Here is a 16926-nt window from a genome sequence, read left to right on the forward strand (position 1 = left end):
CTGTAAGGAGTCTGCATGTACTTCCCACGATCACGTGGGTTTCCTCTGGGTACTGTTCCTCCTACAGTCCAAAGATTAGTAAGTTAATTAGTCATTGTAAATTGTCCTGTGATTAGGCTTGGTTAAATTGGTGGGTTGATGTTGGCGTGGCTGAGGGTCTATTTTGTTCTGTAACTAAATAATTTCAAAGGAAGCTCCCACATACAGCGATGTGATAAATTGTTTCAGTGAGTTTCATCAGGCTGATGACCTGACTCACCTCAGCCCTTGCTGCTTGGCATGTATGTAGTTCTGTGTTAACATACCCTCAGTAGGCTCACACTTGCAACAATACACTGAGCAATATTCATCCTCTAGTCAAAATTGCTAAACTCGAATTTCTGGTCATAGTGCTATTTGTGGGTGTTTATGGCGTGCACCTGGAAATTTTACTTCATGGTTCTAGAGCATTTTAGACTCTACTGAAGCTGTACATGAAATGAATGCACTGTATTGTTTCTTAACTACCAACATCATACTTTCTGCAATGTTAGAAATCAGGAAAATGCGAAATGCAGGAGGAACTCAGCAGGTCAGGCAGCATCTATACAGGGATAAAAAGCCAACATTTCGAGCTGAACCCTTCATCAGGACCAATTTAATACTTTTTTTTAAGTTTTTTTAAGGACAGACTGCTCCTTTCCAAACAGAATCAAATTACTGGTGACCTCACGATGAAAGAAAGCTTTTGATTTAAGTCGGAGATAATTAGGTCTAAGTCACTGCCATGGGGAACTTTTTGCAGAGATGTGCTGGGACTGGACTGATCAGCTTTCAACAACCACAAGCTATTTCAGATAGATGCCAGTATTGTTTCTGTACTGGAACAGCTTAGCTCGAGTTAGTTCCTCAGTGCAAGTCTCCTCTACTATTACTAGGATGTGCCTGGTTCCATGGCATTTGTTGTACCCAGTGTTCTGTGTTGCTTCTTGATACAATGTAGAAGCAATCAGACTTGCTGTAGACTGCCTTCCATTATTGCAGACCCAGGCCAGAAGGCAAGACTGACCGTTTATTTTGGGCAGCACAGTAGCAGAACTAAGAGGGGTTATCTCAGTGATTGTGATCTGGGTTTAAACCTGACCTTGGGTGCTATGTGGAGTTTGCACGTTATCCTTGGGACCATGAGAATTTCCTCTAGATGTGTTGATTGGTAGTCAATTGACTAATGCGTAGCTGAGTGATAGAATCTGAGGGAGTTGATAAGATTAATATAGGATTGGTGCAAATGGGCAGTTGTCAGCACCGTCTCAGTGGTTTGAAGTGCCTTTCCTGTTTGACTATTTGGAACTTCCAGATAAATGTGGTTGTGTCTTCTTCAGCACTCACTGGAGAATATTGTTGAAGCTTCCTATTCCAGTTAGCCATTTTAAATTTTCCACCAGCAATAATTATGTGACAGGGCTGCAGAGGATTGATCTGATCCATCAGTTGCTTATCCATTTCTGTTGGCATGGTATTTTTGTTATTTAGCATGCATGTAGTCCTGATTTGTGGCTTCAGTGTTGAGGGCAACTTGTTTAGCACCTGATTAAAACTAGTTAAAACTAGTTAAGACTTGTCCGACTGCACCTCAGTGAAACTATATTGATATCCTGGCTTGACGGTAGTGTTAGATGGAGGGAAAGGTTAAGTAACACAATTACTGCTGATGGCCCAAAATGCCCCACAGATGCCATTGAGCCGGTAGACAGTTTCCAAATCTACCCTACGTAGTACAATTATAATGCTACACAACACAATTAATATTACTATGTAGTCATTACTTCTACTGAAAGCTATTATGGACAGAAACATTTGCCACTGGATCGTCTGGCAACACAAACAAGGTCAGAAAGGTTTATACCTTAAATGAATTCACTCACTACCTGCCACAGACCGACTCTAGCAGATCCATGCTTCAGCGTTCAGCCAACTCAGCCAGCATGGATACTAAGCCACCTTTGGGATGATCATTGAAGTACTTTAGCCAGAGTACATTTGGTTCTCCTGGTATTTCCATATGTTCTTCCAAATGGAGAAGCACCAACTCATCAACCAAGGACAGACACTGAGTGATCATTGAGTTTCCTTGACCATATTTGACTTAGTGCCATGGGACCTCATGGGCTCTGAGGCTAATAGTGGGGATCACCACGGCTACTCCTTCCTGCCCGGATATCACTGTGCTGTCACTGCTGCCTGGATAGGATGTACCAAGGGATTGTGATGGCAGAGCCTGGCACTTGCCTTAGGGCATGTGATTCAATGTTTACAACCTCTGCCCGACCAGACTGTGGGACTGCTTGCCAATTTAGACTCCACTCCCCAAATGTCTGTGAAGTCAACTGGCTGCAAGCTACTTTACTGCATCCGAATTTGATACTAGCACTGACACCAGGTGGTGTGTCTGGATTTATTCTGCCTCTACCTGTGGTAATGGCACCACCAAATGATTTGTTGGGCCTTTTCAGAGGGCAAGTGCCAAGCTGAGTAACAATGCCAGATCAGACAGGAATAGTAGATTTCTTCTAAAGGAGGTAAGTTTTTAATGACGATCCAGTACATTTATGGCAATCAATAATTAATAACTGATTTTAAATACCATTGCTATCAGGGCAATGTTTTATTTGGGCCTTTGGATTGCTAGTCCAATAACTTTACAACTGCATCATCACCATAAAAAGTAACACTAAACTTTTTTTCCCCCAAGAAAAGCTGATTAATTCTAGGCTGTAAGCCAAAGGAATTTTGAGATGAGGATTTTTGCATGCTACTCTACACAGCACAGACCAAGGCACTAAGCCACTTATAAATATGATTTTCTCATAGGTTCATGTCGTAACATACCTCCTATCTGGAGCTGCACGGGCAAGATTACGATCATGTTGTCGGTCTTTTCGTCTTTCGTGTCGAATTTCATCCCTTTCTCTTGTTTCATTTTCCTCTGGGGGAGAAAGAACACCACATTATTCAATTTCTACACCATACAAAGCTTTTTATTATTAATGTATTGTCTGAAATTACTGAAAATCAGACTTTTAAGCTGAATAGCATTTATTTGGATACAGTTACTCTATCATACTGGAGGTGCCAATTATCATTTAAAAGAAGTTCCTACAACTGAAAACAAAATAATGAAATGCCCTGCATTTGTTGTATCGTGTGGTCCTCCTTAAGGAAACGAGCGAGTTTCATTTATAATCAACAAAGAAGATTCTGCTGTTACCTGGAGGCAGAGAAAGTAGGTAAGGTATGAAATATGTATTTTGCATTAATATTGACAGAGGACATGGAAGATAACAAGATCCGAGAGGAGTATGCTGATATTCTACAACATGTCAATAACAAGCAAGTGGTGTTGGAGCTCTTGAAAAAACCAAGGTAGATAAGTTCCAAGGGTCTGACAGGATCCATCTCAAATTATTGAGACCTGAGATTACTGGCACCTTTGCAGACATCTATATATCCACTTTAACCATAGACAAGATTCTAGAAGACTGGAAAATAACCTCCTTTCTTTAAGGGAAACAGAGACAACGAAGAAAATTATGTGCCACTGAGTCTTACATCAATGGTAGGGGTATTACTAGAGACAAATCATAGGTGCATTTGCACACTTAGACTTACTAGGGATAGTAAGCATAGCTTCAGGTAGGGAAGTTCACATCTTATAAGCTTGAGTAAGTTTTTTTAAAATGATAAAGATGACTGAGTGGTGGAGTTAGTTTGGGGATCTGTGGTCCATAAGAGCATAAGACATAAGGGCAGAATTAGGCCATTTGCTCTGCCATTTCATCATAGCTGATTTATTATCTCTTTCAACCCCATTCTCCTGCTTATTCCCTGTAACCTTAGATGATCTTCCTGATCAAGAACCTAACAACTGCTGCTTTAAATATATCCAATGACTTGGCCTTCACAGCTGTCTGTGGCAATAAATCCCCCACATATTCATCACCTCTGGCTAAAGAAAGTCTTCCTCTCTCCATTCAAAAGGGAAGTCCCAGTGGTATTCTGTGAGGGTAAGTGCTGGGACTGCTGTACAAATGATTTTGCCAAAAATGTAGATGGGCTGATAAGTAAAGTTTGTAGATGACATAAAACTTGGTGGATCTGTAGATAATGAGGAAGGTTGTCAAAGGATACAGCAATATATAGCAATCCACACAAAGTGCTGGAGGAACTCAACAAGTCAGACAGTTTCTATAGAGGGGAATAAAACGTTGCATTTTGGGCTGAGACCATTCATCAGGACTGGAAAGTAAGGGGACAGAAGCCAATTTAAAGTAGGGGAAGGGAAGGAGTACAAGCTGGCTGGTGATAGGTGAAACCAGATGAGCGAAGGTGGAAGAGGTAAAGAGGTGAAGGAGAAGGAATTTAAAAAGAGAGGACAGTGGACCATGGAATAAAGGGGAGGAGGGGAACCAGAGGGAGGTGATGGGCAGATGAGAAGGGGGCAACCAGAATGAAGAATTGGAAAAGAGTAGGATGGAGGGGACAAATTACCAGCAGTTGGAGAAATCAGTATTAATCCCATCAGGTTGGAGGCTACCTAGACAGAATATGAACTACTACCTATCACCTGCTGGTTTGTACCATTTCCCCTCCTTCCACCTTCTTATTCTGGCTTCTGCCCCTTTCCTTTCCAATCCTGAAGGGCCTTAGGCCCAAAATATTGACTGCTGATTCCCTCCATAGATGGTAGTTGACTTACTGAGTTCCTCCAGCAGTTTGGATGTGTTGCTCGAGATTTTCAGCATCTGCAAAATCTTGTTTATGATTTACAGCAGTAGATAGGTCAGTTAGAATCGTGGGCAGAGAAATGGCAGATGGAGCTTAATTTGGACAAGTATGATGTGTTGTGTTTCAGGAGGTCAAATGCAGAGGAATCTTCAGAGTAAAGGCAAGACCTTTAGGAGTTTAGAGGGATCTTAGGGTGTAATTCCATTGCTTCCTGAAAACACTACTGAAGTTGATAGGGTGTTAAAGGTCGTACATGCGTATTGCAATGTCACTACAGCAGTGTAATGTCAAGTCACTGTGCCACACAAACATGATGTCAGCAGCTTCAGTATGGGCCACAGCCAACAGAGGTCAGATACTTTTGCGAAGGAGGCAAAAAAAAAATTCAATCGCTTTCTACACATTCTTTTTACAACTTTAGTAGCCAAGGATCAGTTTGTCCCACTTTTTTCTGAGGATGGAATTAGAAACAAATGTATTGCATTCAACTGCCCGAAACCACAAATGCTTCTAAATGAGGGGTTCCCAACCTTTTTTATGTCATGGACCCCTAGCATTAACCAAGGGGGTCTCTAGACCCCAGGTTAGGAACCACTGTAATCTAAACCAAATCGCAAGGTCATTTTTACTTCCAAAAATACAGAAATTAAAAGTTTATTACGTGGAGGTGCTCCTCTTAAGATGTTTAACAATGTGCTCAGTTAGAACCTTAAAAGGAATTCAAGACCAGTCGCTATATTTGAAAAATCACTCATATATTTGAAGTGCTGAGATTGAGAGCCAGTGATGGGAATGTGAAGGGACATGGAAACTGGAGCGCTGGCAAGTATGAAGGGAGTGTAGGTACCACTACTTGGTGAGCCAGATGTCAAAACGTCATGATTTCCAAATATTCTGCACATGATGCCCTCACAAAACCTTCCTACCTTTCTCTATGTGAGTCTTGATACCAGCTCTTCTTTCCCTAGCAATCTGAGCCAATTCTCGAAGCTTCTCTTCTTTCTTCTCTTTCTCTTTCTGAGCCATTTTCCTTTCAACCTGTGCTCGCATCTCCACAGCTTCCCGAGCCTAAGGACACAGCACATGCTAGTTAAGGAGTAGGTCTGCCTTAGCGAAGTTGCAGATGAGCAATAGTGATAGAGGAATTCACTAACAGGGCTGCATTTTGCAACTTTTCAAAAGTTGATAAAGATACCTTTCTGTCAGCAATGTAAAGAGCCTCTGCAAGTTTAGCAAAGTTCTCATTAATGTGAACTGTTTGAAGTCCCCGTCCGTCAGCAGCCAAACGTTTATCCAATGGAATGGTGTATCCCTGGAACACAGAACATAATCACATGTTAAACATAACGGCAATAATGAGTCCAATTCAATTCTCACTCTGAACATACCAGGGCAGTTGATTCAGATCTTTACACCTTTGCTGATATTGTTAATTGGGTCAAGATCAGAACTTATCAATAACTAAAGCTTTGGTTATTTGTTTGTTGAAATCATTGCCAAAATAAAACCATCAGTTAGAGAACCAAGTCCAGTACAAATACACACAGTGGCCACTTTATTTGGTACCTCCTGTACCTAACAAAGTGACCACTGAGAGTATGATTATGGTCTACTGCTGTAGCCCAGCCACTTCCAATGTTCTATGTGTTGTGAATTCACACCACTGGTGTAATGATTGGTTATTTGAATTACTGTCACTTTCCTATCAGTTTGAACCAGCCTGGCCATTCTCTTTTGCCCTCTCTCATTAACAAAGCGTTTTTAGCCATTGAGGTGCCACTCATTGCGTATTTTATTTGTTGCACCATTCTCTGTACACTCTTGAGACTGCTGTGCAGGAAAACCCCAAGAAATCAGCAGTTTCTGGGATACTCAAACCATCCTGTCTGGTACCAACAATCGCAGTCAAAGTCACTTAGATTACATTTCTTCCTCATCCTGATGTTTGGTCTGACCAATAACTGAACCTCTTGATCATGTCTGCATGCTTTTATGCATTGTTGCTGCCACACGATTGGCTGATCGATTGCATTAATGAGGTATACAGGTGTACCTAATAAAGTGGCCACTGAATGTATAAAGTTCATACATACTGCACACGTTAGGAAAAAACTATGGCGAAAATATTTATTGCAAATCTCATCTTTCTTTATACGAGCCTGAAGATGAGGTTTCAGCAGATTCAGGAACACTGATACAGTGCTGTTGAATATAACGACAAAAACATTCTCCCCAGGGCCATATACAGTTAAGAAATAAATTCAATTTACACTGAAATTCTAACAGATCACTCCCAGTTCCAATGAATTTCCTCAAGTAAGATATGCCAAGGTTCACCTTTCCACGACCAGAGCTGGAGCTTCACATCCTGCCATTCGAGACACCCTATCCAACTATGCACTGATCTCATGCCTTAATGCACATGCATGGATGCTGAGGTCAGGCTAAACTTGAGACAACGGTCAGGGACATAAATGATATGGATCAATTCAGAAGCAAGTCAAGGAGGGAAATTGAGAAGAGGTTGTGACCTCCACCAAGTGCCACACTTTTGTACACTTTCTAATGCACCTTGGTCTCCTGATAAACTACAACATCCCTCATGATAGTCCCACCATTCAAAATCAAATCAGATTTTGACTCTCAGCATGCTTAGGCTGAAGATTTACCAACAATTCAACTTGTATAATTCTACTGCAAATTGGAGGTCAGTTGCAAGAGATATTCTAAGTGTAATCCAAGTGCTGGTCACACATTGCGCCAACACACCATGGCAAATTTCCAATACATGTCAATGTACATGGTGAATAAAAGTTGATCCTTGAGTGATCTACAACTTCTCTTGTATGTGAAGTGCCTTACTGGCACAGTTTAACTATTCTTCTCCAACTTGTCTACCCTACTCTCATGCTATGACATGGCCATCAACTGGAAAAAAAATACACTGTTCTACTAGTCTCTCTTAAAAAAAAACTAACAATGCATTCTTTAAACCAGCAGTCTCCAGTACTGGTAACATTGCTATTTCATTTTAATTAAACCTAATGGCTACACTACATTTTCTTTTAAATACCATTCTATTTTGTAGATTCCAAAAAAAAATCACTCCAAGTCTCTTTACCTTGGCGTTCTTCCAATTTGATATGCACGGAGGAATTTTCCACTCTTGCTGTTCTTTCACAGTCATCTGAAACAAACAACAATATTTTATGAGAAGAATCACATATACTCAAAGAGGACAACTCTTAGAATGGCCGGGCTTAATCAAATGCACCACTGTAGCAACATTCAGAATTCATGTGGAGACACAGTAACACCCTTTTGTATCATTTCCCTAGAATATTGCACATAAATTGACCGAATGTGTAATGAGTTGAAATCTAGACAAACAAATGTGGCAACCAACTTTGGAAAACTAGATCCAACAAATAGAGATTAGTAAAAGTGTCTAAGAATTTGAATTGGGGCAGCATGGTAGTGTACTAATTAGCACAACAGTTTACAGTGCCAGATGCAAGATGGAGGTTCAATTCTCACTCCCATCTACAATGCATTTACATTCTCCCTGTGAATTTCCTCCCATGTTCCAATGAAGAAGAACTTGGGGTTAGTGAAGTGTAGGCATGTTATGTTGGTGCCTGTGGTAATACTTACAGGCTACACCAGTACAATCTTCGCTAATTTGATTTGATGCAAAGGACATATTTCACAGAATGTTTCAATGAACATATGACAAGTAAAGCTAATCTTTATCTTCATAAAGAATCTTTTACTTTGAACAGGTAGAAGCATCCAGGTTTAACTCAAACTGGGGAGTTGATGCAGCTGAAAAAGCCTTGTTATTTTAAGAACGAGGCAACAAAATGAACCCACACAGTTTTGTGCTGTGTTCAGAGTTTTGCATCAAAGTGGCCATTTAACTTACTATGCCCATACTGTTCCCTGAAAGAGGGGGGTCCCAGTTATCCTACCTTTTAAACATAAGATTTAAAAAAGATGATCCACTTTCTCTTTAAAATGATTTATAAATTCAATTTTCTTCAGCTTTTCTTGTATCCCCTTCCAGACCTATAATGGAGTCTGCTGCAAATTCTAACCCTGTGACCATTGTGTAATTTAATCAGTCCTCTACTGTTGGCTATGTCTTTAGCTTCTAAAACTAAGAGCTCTGGAAATCCCTCCGCTTCTCTTTCCTCCTATCAAGTCATCAATCAAAGCTTTTCTCTCTAAGTTAATGAACATCTTCACTACTACTTCCTCATATGGATGGTACAAATTCCTTTGATAAAGTCGGGATTAAGCTTGAAGGCCAATGAGAAGTACAAAAGTTGAAGCTGGTTGGCCGGAGCGAGCCCACTGGGGAAGTCAGGGTTGTCCACAATACCACAATTTTGGAGACTGAAGACAACCACTTGTTCTAGGGTCACAGAACTGTGTATGTGCATGGGTGGAAGGAGGGAGGTATGAGGCTTGTTTCGCTGTTGTTGCTTGATATCTTCTGGTACGGTACCTGTGGATACAATCATAGAGCAGATGGTCTGGCCAGACGCTTCAGACAATGAAGGAACAGCAAATCAAGGAACTAGTGGAACTGCAATGGAGTGAACTTTTAATGAGAGGGGAAGGACTGGCAGCAAAAGCACATACTTCCAAAAAAATTCAAAGTAGTTGCTTGCAGGTAGGACATCCTTGGTGGTTCAGTTGGCTTCACCACCATGATCGTTCAACTCCCTATAGAATGGAAATACATGTTCTGCATAATCTTCTGCAACTGTTTTGTAGGGGAAGCGGGCTGGTAATGTGCAATTCTCTCAATGATGGATGTCACAGTGAACTTTACTAGACAGCAGGCTGCCTGATAAAATCAAGTATTTTTAACAGCAATGCCACATTTTACTTTGCTGCAGAGTCATTATACCATACTCCATTTCTCCACTGAAACCCACAAGAGAGGATGAGCTGTCAGTGACAGTTACTGCTGCTTTCAGTCACTTCACTTCCTGCCATTCTTCACCCTGCCACCAAACAATAGCAAGTTTTAATCCATCTGCAGTAATTGACTTTAAATGGCCCAAACCCATGATTCTGGTGTGGGGATTTCATTCATCACTGCAGGAACTATGGAGTCATCTGAAGTTATGAGTCAATCAGCTTATGAAAAAGAAATTACAATAGAGCTAGACAAAGGACTTGTGTGGCAGCCGATTTAAAAATAAAGCTTTTATCTGGAAGTTTAAAACAAAAGATCTACTCAAAAAATCTCAATGAAATATTAGTGAGCACTTCTCTCTAGCATTAGTTGATCACGCTCCTACCTTTCTGCTTGGCGAATGCATGACAGGTGCAGGGGGTGATGGGGGACCTCGAGGAATTTTCTTATTAATCCTAAACAGAAAAGACAGAAGCCAATTAAGCAGAATAACATCTTTAAGAAGAAACAGTAGAATTCATGTTAATGGACAACACCGTAGCAAATGATTAGCATGATGCTATTATAGCTCTGGATGATCCGGAGTTTGGAGTTCAATTCCAGCGCCGTTCTGTAAGGAGTCTGTATGGCCTCCCCGTGGAATGCGTGGGTTTTCACCGGGTGCTCTGATTTCCTCTCAGTCCAAAGACCTACCGGGTAGGTTAATTAGTCATTGCAAATAATACTGCGGTTTGGTTAGAGTTAATCGGGTTCCACGAGGGTTGCTGAGGGTATGGCTCAAAGGGCCTACTCTGCGGTGTATCGCTAAATAAATAAAAATAGAAAAAATAAATTTCTGATTCACTCTCCCATACACAGTACTAGAATGGAACTTACCGTAATTAATAGAAACAGATTAGACAATTTAATATTTAATGGAATATTCTTGAGCTCCAAAAAATTATCAATTTTCTGATTACATAATCAGCATATTGTAGAAACAGAAAATTTACAGCATAATACAGGCCCTTCAGCCCACAATGCTGTGCCGAACATGTACTTACTTTAGAAATTACCTAGGGTTACCCAGAGCCCTCTATTCTTCCAAGCTCCATGTCCCTATCCAGGAGTCTCTTAAAAGACCCTATCGTATCTGTCTCCACCATCGTTGCCGGCAGCCCACTCCATGCACTCACCACTCTCTGTGTAAAAAAACCCACCCCTGACATCTCCTCTGTACCTACTTCCAAGCACCTTAAAATTGTGCCCTCTCGTGATAGCCATTTCAGCCCTGGGAAAAAGCCCCTGACTACCCACACTGTTTTGTCTGGAGTTCTTTGCTGTACATACACACAGATTTCATGACAATAATGAATGAGTTTAACTTGTTTTTTTTTTGAAACAGTATGTTTCTATTAAACATAGTGGGCACTGGACTGTGTGGTAACACTTGGGTTGTCCCCAGCACATCCTTGGGCAGGTTGGTTATTAACGCAGTTGATCTCATTGTATGTTTCAACACACATTGATAACTAAACTTGAATTTAAATCTCATACAAATCAACTTCTGAAGACAAAATCAAAGGTCACTGAAATAATTTACTATTTGATTGCTATTCACTTACTTGAATCGAGGCGGTTCCATGGGGTCCTTTTGCATTTCCACCATCCTGATAACCCTTTGTTTAGCTCCTGAGTTGAAAGCAACACCTTGCTGAGAAGGAGTGTACCTGCATTGAAGAATAAACTTAGTTTATTGACATGGTCATTTATTCTGACATATGTATACACAAATGAGTATTCGGTTCCAAGAAAATGCACGAGATCCTAGTATCACACAAATCAGGAGTCACAGTCAGTCACAACTTCTCTGTTAGTTCAGAGATCTCCATCAACAGCATGGATAGTAGAATACATATATACATTGACAACACTAATTCTTTGCCCCTTTAATTTGATATAATTTTTTTTATTTATCTGGAACTTAAAAGAATGCACATGTATGTCATTGCGACCTACCAAATGTTTAAAGGACGAGACAGGGTGGATGTGGAGAGGATGTTTCCTGTGGTGGGAGTATCCAGAACTAGAGGGCACAGCCTCAAAACTGAGCGACCCTTTAGAACAGAGGTAAGGAGGAACTTTTTTTAGCCAGAGAGTTGCAAATCCTTGGAATGTTCTGCCACTGACTGCGGAGGAGGCCAAATCCATGCATATATTTAAGGCGGAAGTTGATTGTTTCCTGATCGGTCAGGGCATCAAAGGATATGATGAGAAGGCAGGCGTATGGGGTTGAGTGAGATACAGGATCAAGCATGATGGAATGGTGGAGCAGATTTGATGGGCTGAATGGCTTAAATCTGCTCCAATGTTTTATTGTTTTCATTTAGAGGTACAGCATGAGGCACGCCCTTTCAGCCCAACAAGCCGTACTAACCAGCAACTTACCTACTTCACACTAGCCCAATCACAGAACAATTGACAATGATCAATTAACCTACCAACTGGACTGAGTGAAGGAAGCCCACGTGGTTCAGAGGAAGAACGTACTAACTCCTTACAGGGAATGCTGGAGTTGAACTCTGAACTCCAGAACACCAAGAGCTGTAGTAGATTTGCGCTAACTGCTACGTTATCATAACACCCTTAATGCTTGTTGAAACTCAGCCTTGGTTACAAATTCTTTAAGCTAGAAAACAAAGATCCAACTCAGCCCTTTGGATGCTATTACAAAGCCTGTTCCCTCATGACCCTTCCATCCATTCACCTGGCAGCTGAAACTACATCACGTTTTTCTCTATCTTGGTCATTTCTGACTCAAGACCAAGTTTCTGACCATCAAGGTAAACACGTTTTAGTTGCATTACTTCATTAATGCATCAACTTTCCTGCCAAATAAAACACTTACCCATGCACGTGTTCCCTTATGTGCTGAATAAGAAAAGTAAGAAATAAGAAGAATTGGTTATTTTATCCCCCTGCACCTGCTTTAGGGTGGTGGGATGGCGATATAGTATGTCTCTACCAGAGGAGGTGCAAGGTGCTTCTTCCTTCTACTAGCCCGTAGGTCACCCTTGGGCAAGGTGTAGCACCTGCTTAGCCCCCTGATTAGGGTCACATGAAGCCATGGGAGCATATGGTGGATGGTCGCACTAGCAGCTGATGCATATCACAAGTCCTGGTTATGCAACCACTGACGCAAGATAATCTCTGAAGAGTATCTATCATGGCTGGGATCACCCATCTTGTAAAGACACTGCCTAAAAGCAGGCAATGGTAAACCACTTCAGTAGAAAACATTGCCAAGGACAATCATGGTCATAAACCATGATTGCCCATGACATACAACATGGCATGATGATGATGACCTGGTCTTTGAATCAACAAGATCAAGGCTGATCTGTTGCTTCGTGCCATTTTCTCGTATCGTCCAAAAACCTTTATTCCCTTAATATCTATCAATAGCTCAGCTCAGTTGTAAAAGGAACATGAAAAATTCACTGACTATGGGTGATGAATTTTATCTCTAAACTGTATTGACATTGTGGTTTTTGATTCTAGATGCCTCAGCCAGGGGACCCTATCTATACTGTGAAGTTTTGGGTGTATTTTTTGTTTATCCAAAGAAATAGTTTCTCATTCAACTAAACCCAAGAGTAATGTTGCCCAATCTGCTTAATCATTCCTTACACCATCGCTCCAGGATTAATTATAGTGTACCTTTACTGGAAGAATATCTTTCCGTATGTATGGATAACAGACCTGGACACAATATTCCAAATTTAGTCTTATCAAGGTCTAGCAAACTAGAGCACGACACTTATACCCATGAACTCAGAACGCATGTATCTGAAAAGCCCAATTTGCACTCTATGGAAAAAAAAATTAAAAAAAAAGCTCTGCCTGATATTCAGGTTCACACAATATTCTAACCACCGATCATTTTTGGGATCACTGATTGATACAGGGATCTTGGTCTTATCAATTACTCAATTTTAAAATCTCATTGTTGTTTTCAAATTCATCCCTTTCTCTGCCTCTTCTAACTCTCTGTAACTTACTCCAACAGTACCAGCATTCCTCAACTGTTGGTGCAGGAAGCATGGTGCCACTTGTAGGCACGCTCTTGAGCAAGAGCGTATGCCTTAATCAGTCTGACAGCTATGCAGGAGGAACCTTTCCGCTGCTTTTCCATAGTCCCCTTTTTTAAAAAAAATTCAAGTTTTCATAATCCAACTCTTGACAGTCACAAAAGGCTGGATTTCCCAGTGGCTACCCATTTTAATTCTATTTCACATTCTCATTCTGGCTTCTTCTATGGTCATGATGAGGCTACCTTCAGGTTGGAGGAGCAACACTTCATATTCTGTCTGAGGAGCCTCCAACTTGATGCCATAAACATTTATTTTTCTTCTTTCTGGTAACTACTCCCACTCTCCCTTCACTCTTTTTCCATTCCCCATTCTGGATGCCTTCTTCTCCTCACCTGCTCATCACCTCCCTCTGCTGCCCCTCCTTCATTCCATTTCTCCAATGGTCCACCGACCTCTCCTATCAAATTCCTACTTCAGTTCTTTACCTCTCTCACTTATCACCACCCAGCTTCTCACTTAATTCTCCCTCTTCCCTACTCACCTATCTTCCCCCTCACATATCACCTGCCAGCTTGCATCCCTTCCCCTCTCCCCACCTTCTTGCTATGGCTTCTTTCCTCTTCCTTTCCAGTACTGAAAGGATCTCGGCCCAAAACGTTGACTGTTTATTCCCTCCACAGATGTTGCCTGACCTACTGAGTTCCTCCAGCAAATTTTTGTGTGTTGCTCTTGACAGACAAGCTAAGATTATTATATGAAGTGTAATCAAAACGATATATCCAAAGCACTACATGCTGAACCTCATTAAGATACAGCATGCATTAGAAAAACAAATTAGACATCAAAATATCACCACTGCTTGTGTGACTCTTCTAACCTGATGTACTGTGCAGGGGCTAGTTTCTCAGCTGCTCGAACAGGCATGGCTGCTGCAACCTTCTGTGAGACTTGTTTCTCAAGAGCTGAACGCGTCTTTTCAGTCAACTGTAATGAAACAATAGTCAGTTTAGCAAATTAAAATGCATTACCTCTGGACTGCCTATGGTCAACATACCACACAACTTCTACTTACGATCTTAATTTTCAAGGATTCACAGGCCATCTTACCCAAGACAAAGTCAACTGTCAAAATGCATTAGTCTTTAAACAAAGGTGTTAGAAACACCATGTCACACAATATTATGAAGTTGCTTATTCCCAGTGGAAGAATGTAATCGTACCCTCAATTAAAGGGTACTTCTTCTGACTCTACCAACATTTCAGTTTTGTTTCCACAGATAACACTCACGTTACTTTTGCTGTACCGGATCAGCAGTAATACTGAGGGACATTTTAACATCACTCCGCACTGAAAAGCCTTTCCCTCCCTTCATTTCACCTAGCACACAGTTCTTTGTCATTCTTAAACACCACCAAACATCCACACGTGAAAACTTGCTATGAATACCAGTGAGCTATTTAACTTCAAAAGACATCACAAACCCTGCAATCTAACATTATTTCACAGTGGAAATCAAAGCTGGAATGTTGTATACATAATGATTTGTACCTCTACATCATTATTATTGGTTACTATTGTAGAACATTCAATCTACAAGGCTAACTTGCACACCTACCTGCTGCTGTCTCTCTGAATCAATCAACCCAGATTCAACCTCTCACAAAGCACATGTGTGGAACATAAGGCAATACAGTCAATTTTATTACAGTACATGATCTTCCTTTCTGTGTGACTAACGTATGCATGATTTATAATGCTGAAATCTCCCAAAGAACGTGACATACTTTGGCATGTGTATACTTTAGAAGTCCATGTATTATAAAATCCTCCAAGATATTGTACAGAATTCATCACACTAACAGAACCAGAGTTAATGCACCTGAATAAAAGAATCTCCTTTTATTTAGAAATGTCATATCCTTTGGCATGAAGGGAGTAAGACACCATGAAATCTACTTTGTCATCCCCACATTCCTGTTATGTCTAAAAACATGAAACTTTCAAATTGCCTGAATGTCTGTAAAATGTCTTCAAATTTTTTAAAAAAATTTCTGTGTAGTACAAATTGTTATTCAGAAACACGGCAGAAAATCTGTACACTAATTTCTTCATGAAAAACAGAAGAAACAATCAATTAATCTGTCTGATGGACATGTGCAGGGAAGAAAATATCCATTCCCACAACAAAACATGCAAGATATGTTTAAAGGGTTTGGCCTGTAGCTCAACCCTTTGAAGACTTATTTCTCCCATAAATCATCTTGTATGTGAAAACAGCTTGTTCATTAACTGACTTTTGGGAACACTACAGTCAATTCAGCTGCATCCTCTAAGAATCCTCTGGTGTACAGAAAATGTTATGCAAATTCCAGTATTTTTCAACAGCTTTTGTATAAAGTCAGAGAAATGGCTAGTCCCGCACTGCCAGAGAATGGTGAAAGCAATATTGAAGAGTCATTTGGAAGGACACACACACAGGTAAGGAATTGAGAGATATAGACCACATGCAGGCAGATGTGCAGTTTAAATTGGCATGGTCTGGAGGGTCTGTCCATATGTTGCACTGTCCTTATGTTCTACAAGGCAATAAGACATTGTAGCAGATTTAGGCCATTGAGTCTGCTCCACCATTCAATTATGGCTGATTTAATGTCCCTCTCAACCTCATTCTCCTGTCTTCTCTTCATTACCTTTGACACCCCTACTAATTAAGAAGCTATAAACTTCTGCTTAAATATACCCAATGATCTGGCCCCACTGCTGCATGTGAGAACGAATTCCACAGATTCACCACCCTCTGGCTAAACAAATTCCTCATCTCTGTTATAAAGGGACATCCTTCTATTTTAAGACCGTGCCCTCTGGTCCTATACTCACCCACTATAGAAACATCCTCTCCACATCCATTCTATCAAGGTCTTTCATTATTCAATAGGTTTCAATGAGATCCCTGCTCATTCTTCTAAACTCCTGCCAGTACAGGCCCAGAGCCATCAAACACTTCACACGCATTAACCCTTTCATCACCAGGATCATTCTAGTGAGCCTCCTCTGGACTCTCTCCAAGCACAAGCTTACTCTTCTTTTCAAATCTCCAGTATCTCCTTGAATTCAATAATATCGTCAAATCAGAAACATTCCCTATGTCATACCTACAC

The 16926-nt window shown here is 40.7% G+C and overlaps 1 protein-coding gene across 1 annotated transcript in view; it reads right to left on the reverse strand.

Moving 5' to 3' along the window:
• snw1 (SNW domain containing 1) overlaps positions 1–16926 on the reverse strand; it is a 31131-nt gene that overhangs the window by 3501 nt on the left and 10704 nt on the right. Inside the window, exons 5-11 of the mRNA XM_063044529.1 lie at positions 14645–14751; positions 11299–11403; positions 10080–10149; positions 7886–7951; positions 5960–6076; positions 5691–5832; positions 2869–2965 (exon numbers count right to left, since the gene is read on the reverse strand). Of these exons, the coding sequence (XP_062900599.1) occupies positions 2869–2965; positions 5691–5832; positions 5960–6076; positions 7886–7951; positions 10080–10149; positions 11299–11403; positions 14645–14751 (704 nt within the window). The remainder of the gene's footprint in view (positions 1–2868; positions 2966–5690; positions 5833–5959; positions 6077–7885; positions 7952–10079; positions 10150–11298; positions 11404–14644; positions 14752–16926) is intronic.

The sequence above is a fragment of the Mobula hypostoma genome, chromosome 1 (assembly GCF_963921235.1).
Source record: "Mobula hypostoma chromosome 1, sMobHyp1.1, whole genome shotgun sequence".
NCBI classification, from domain to species: Eukaryota; Metazoa; Chordata; class Chondrichthyes; order Myliobatiformes; family Myliobatidae; genus Mobula; species Mobula hypostoma.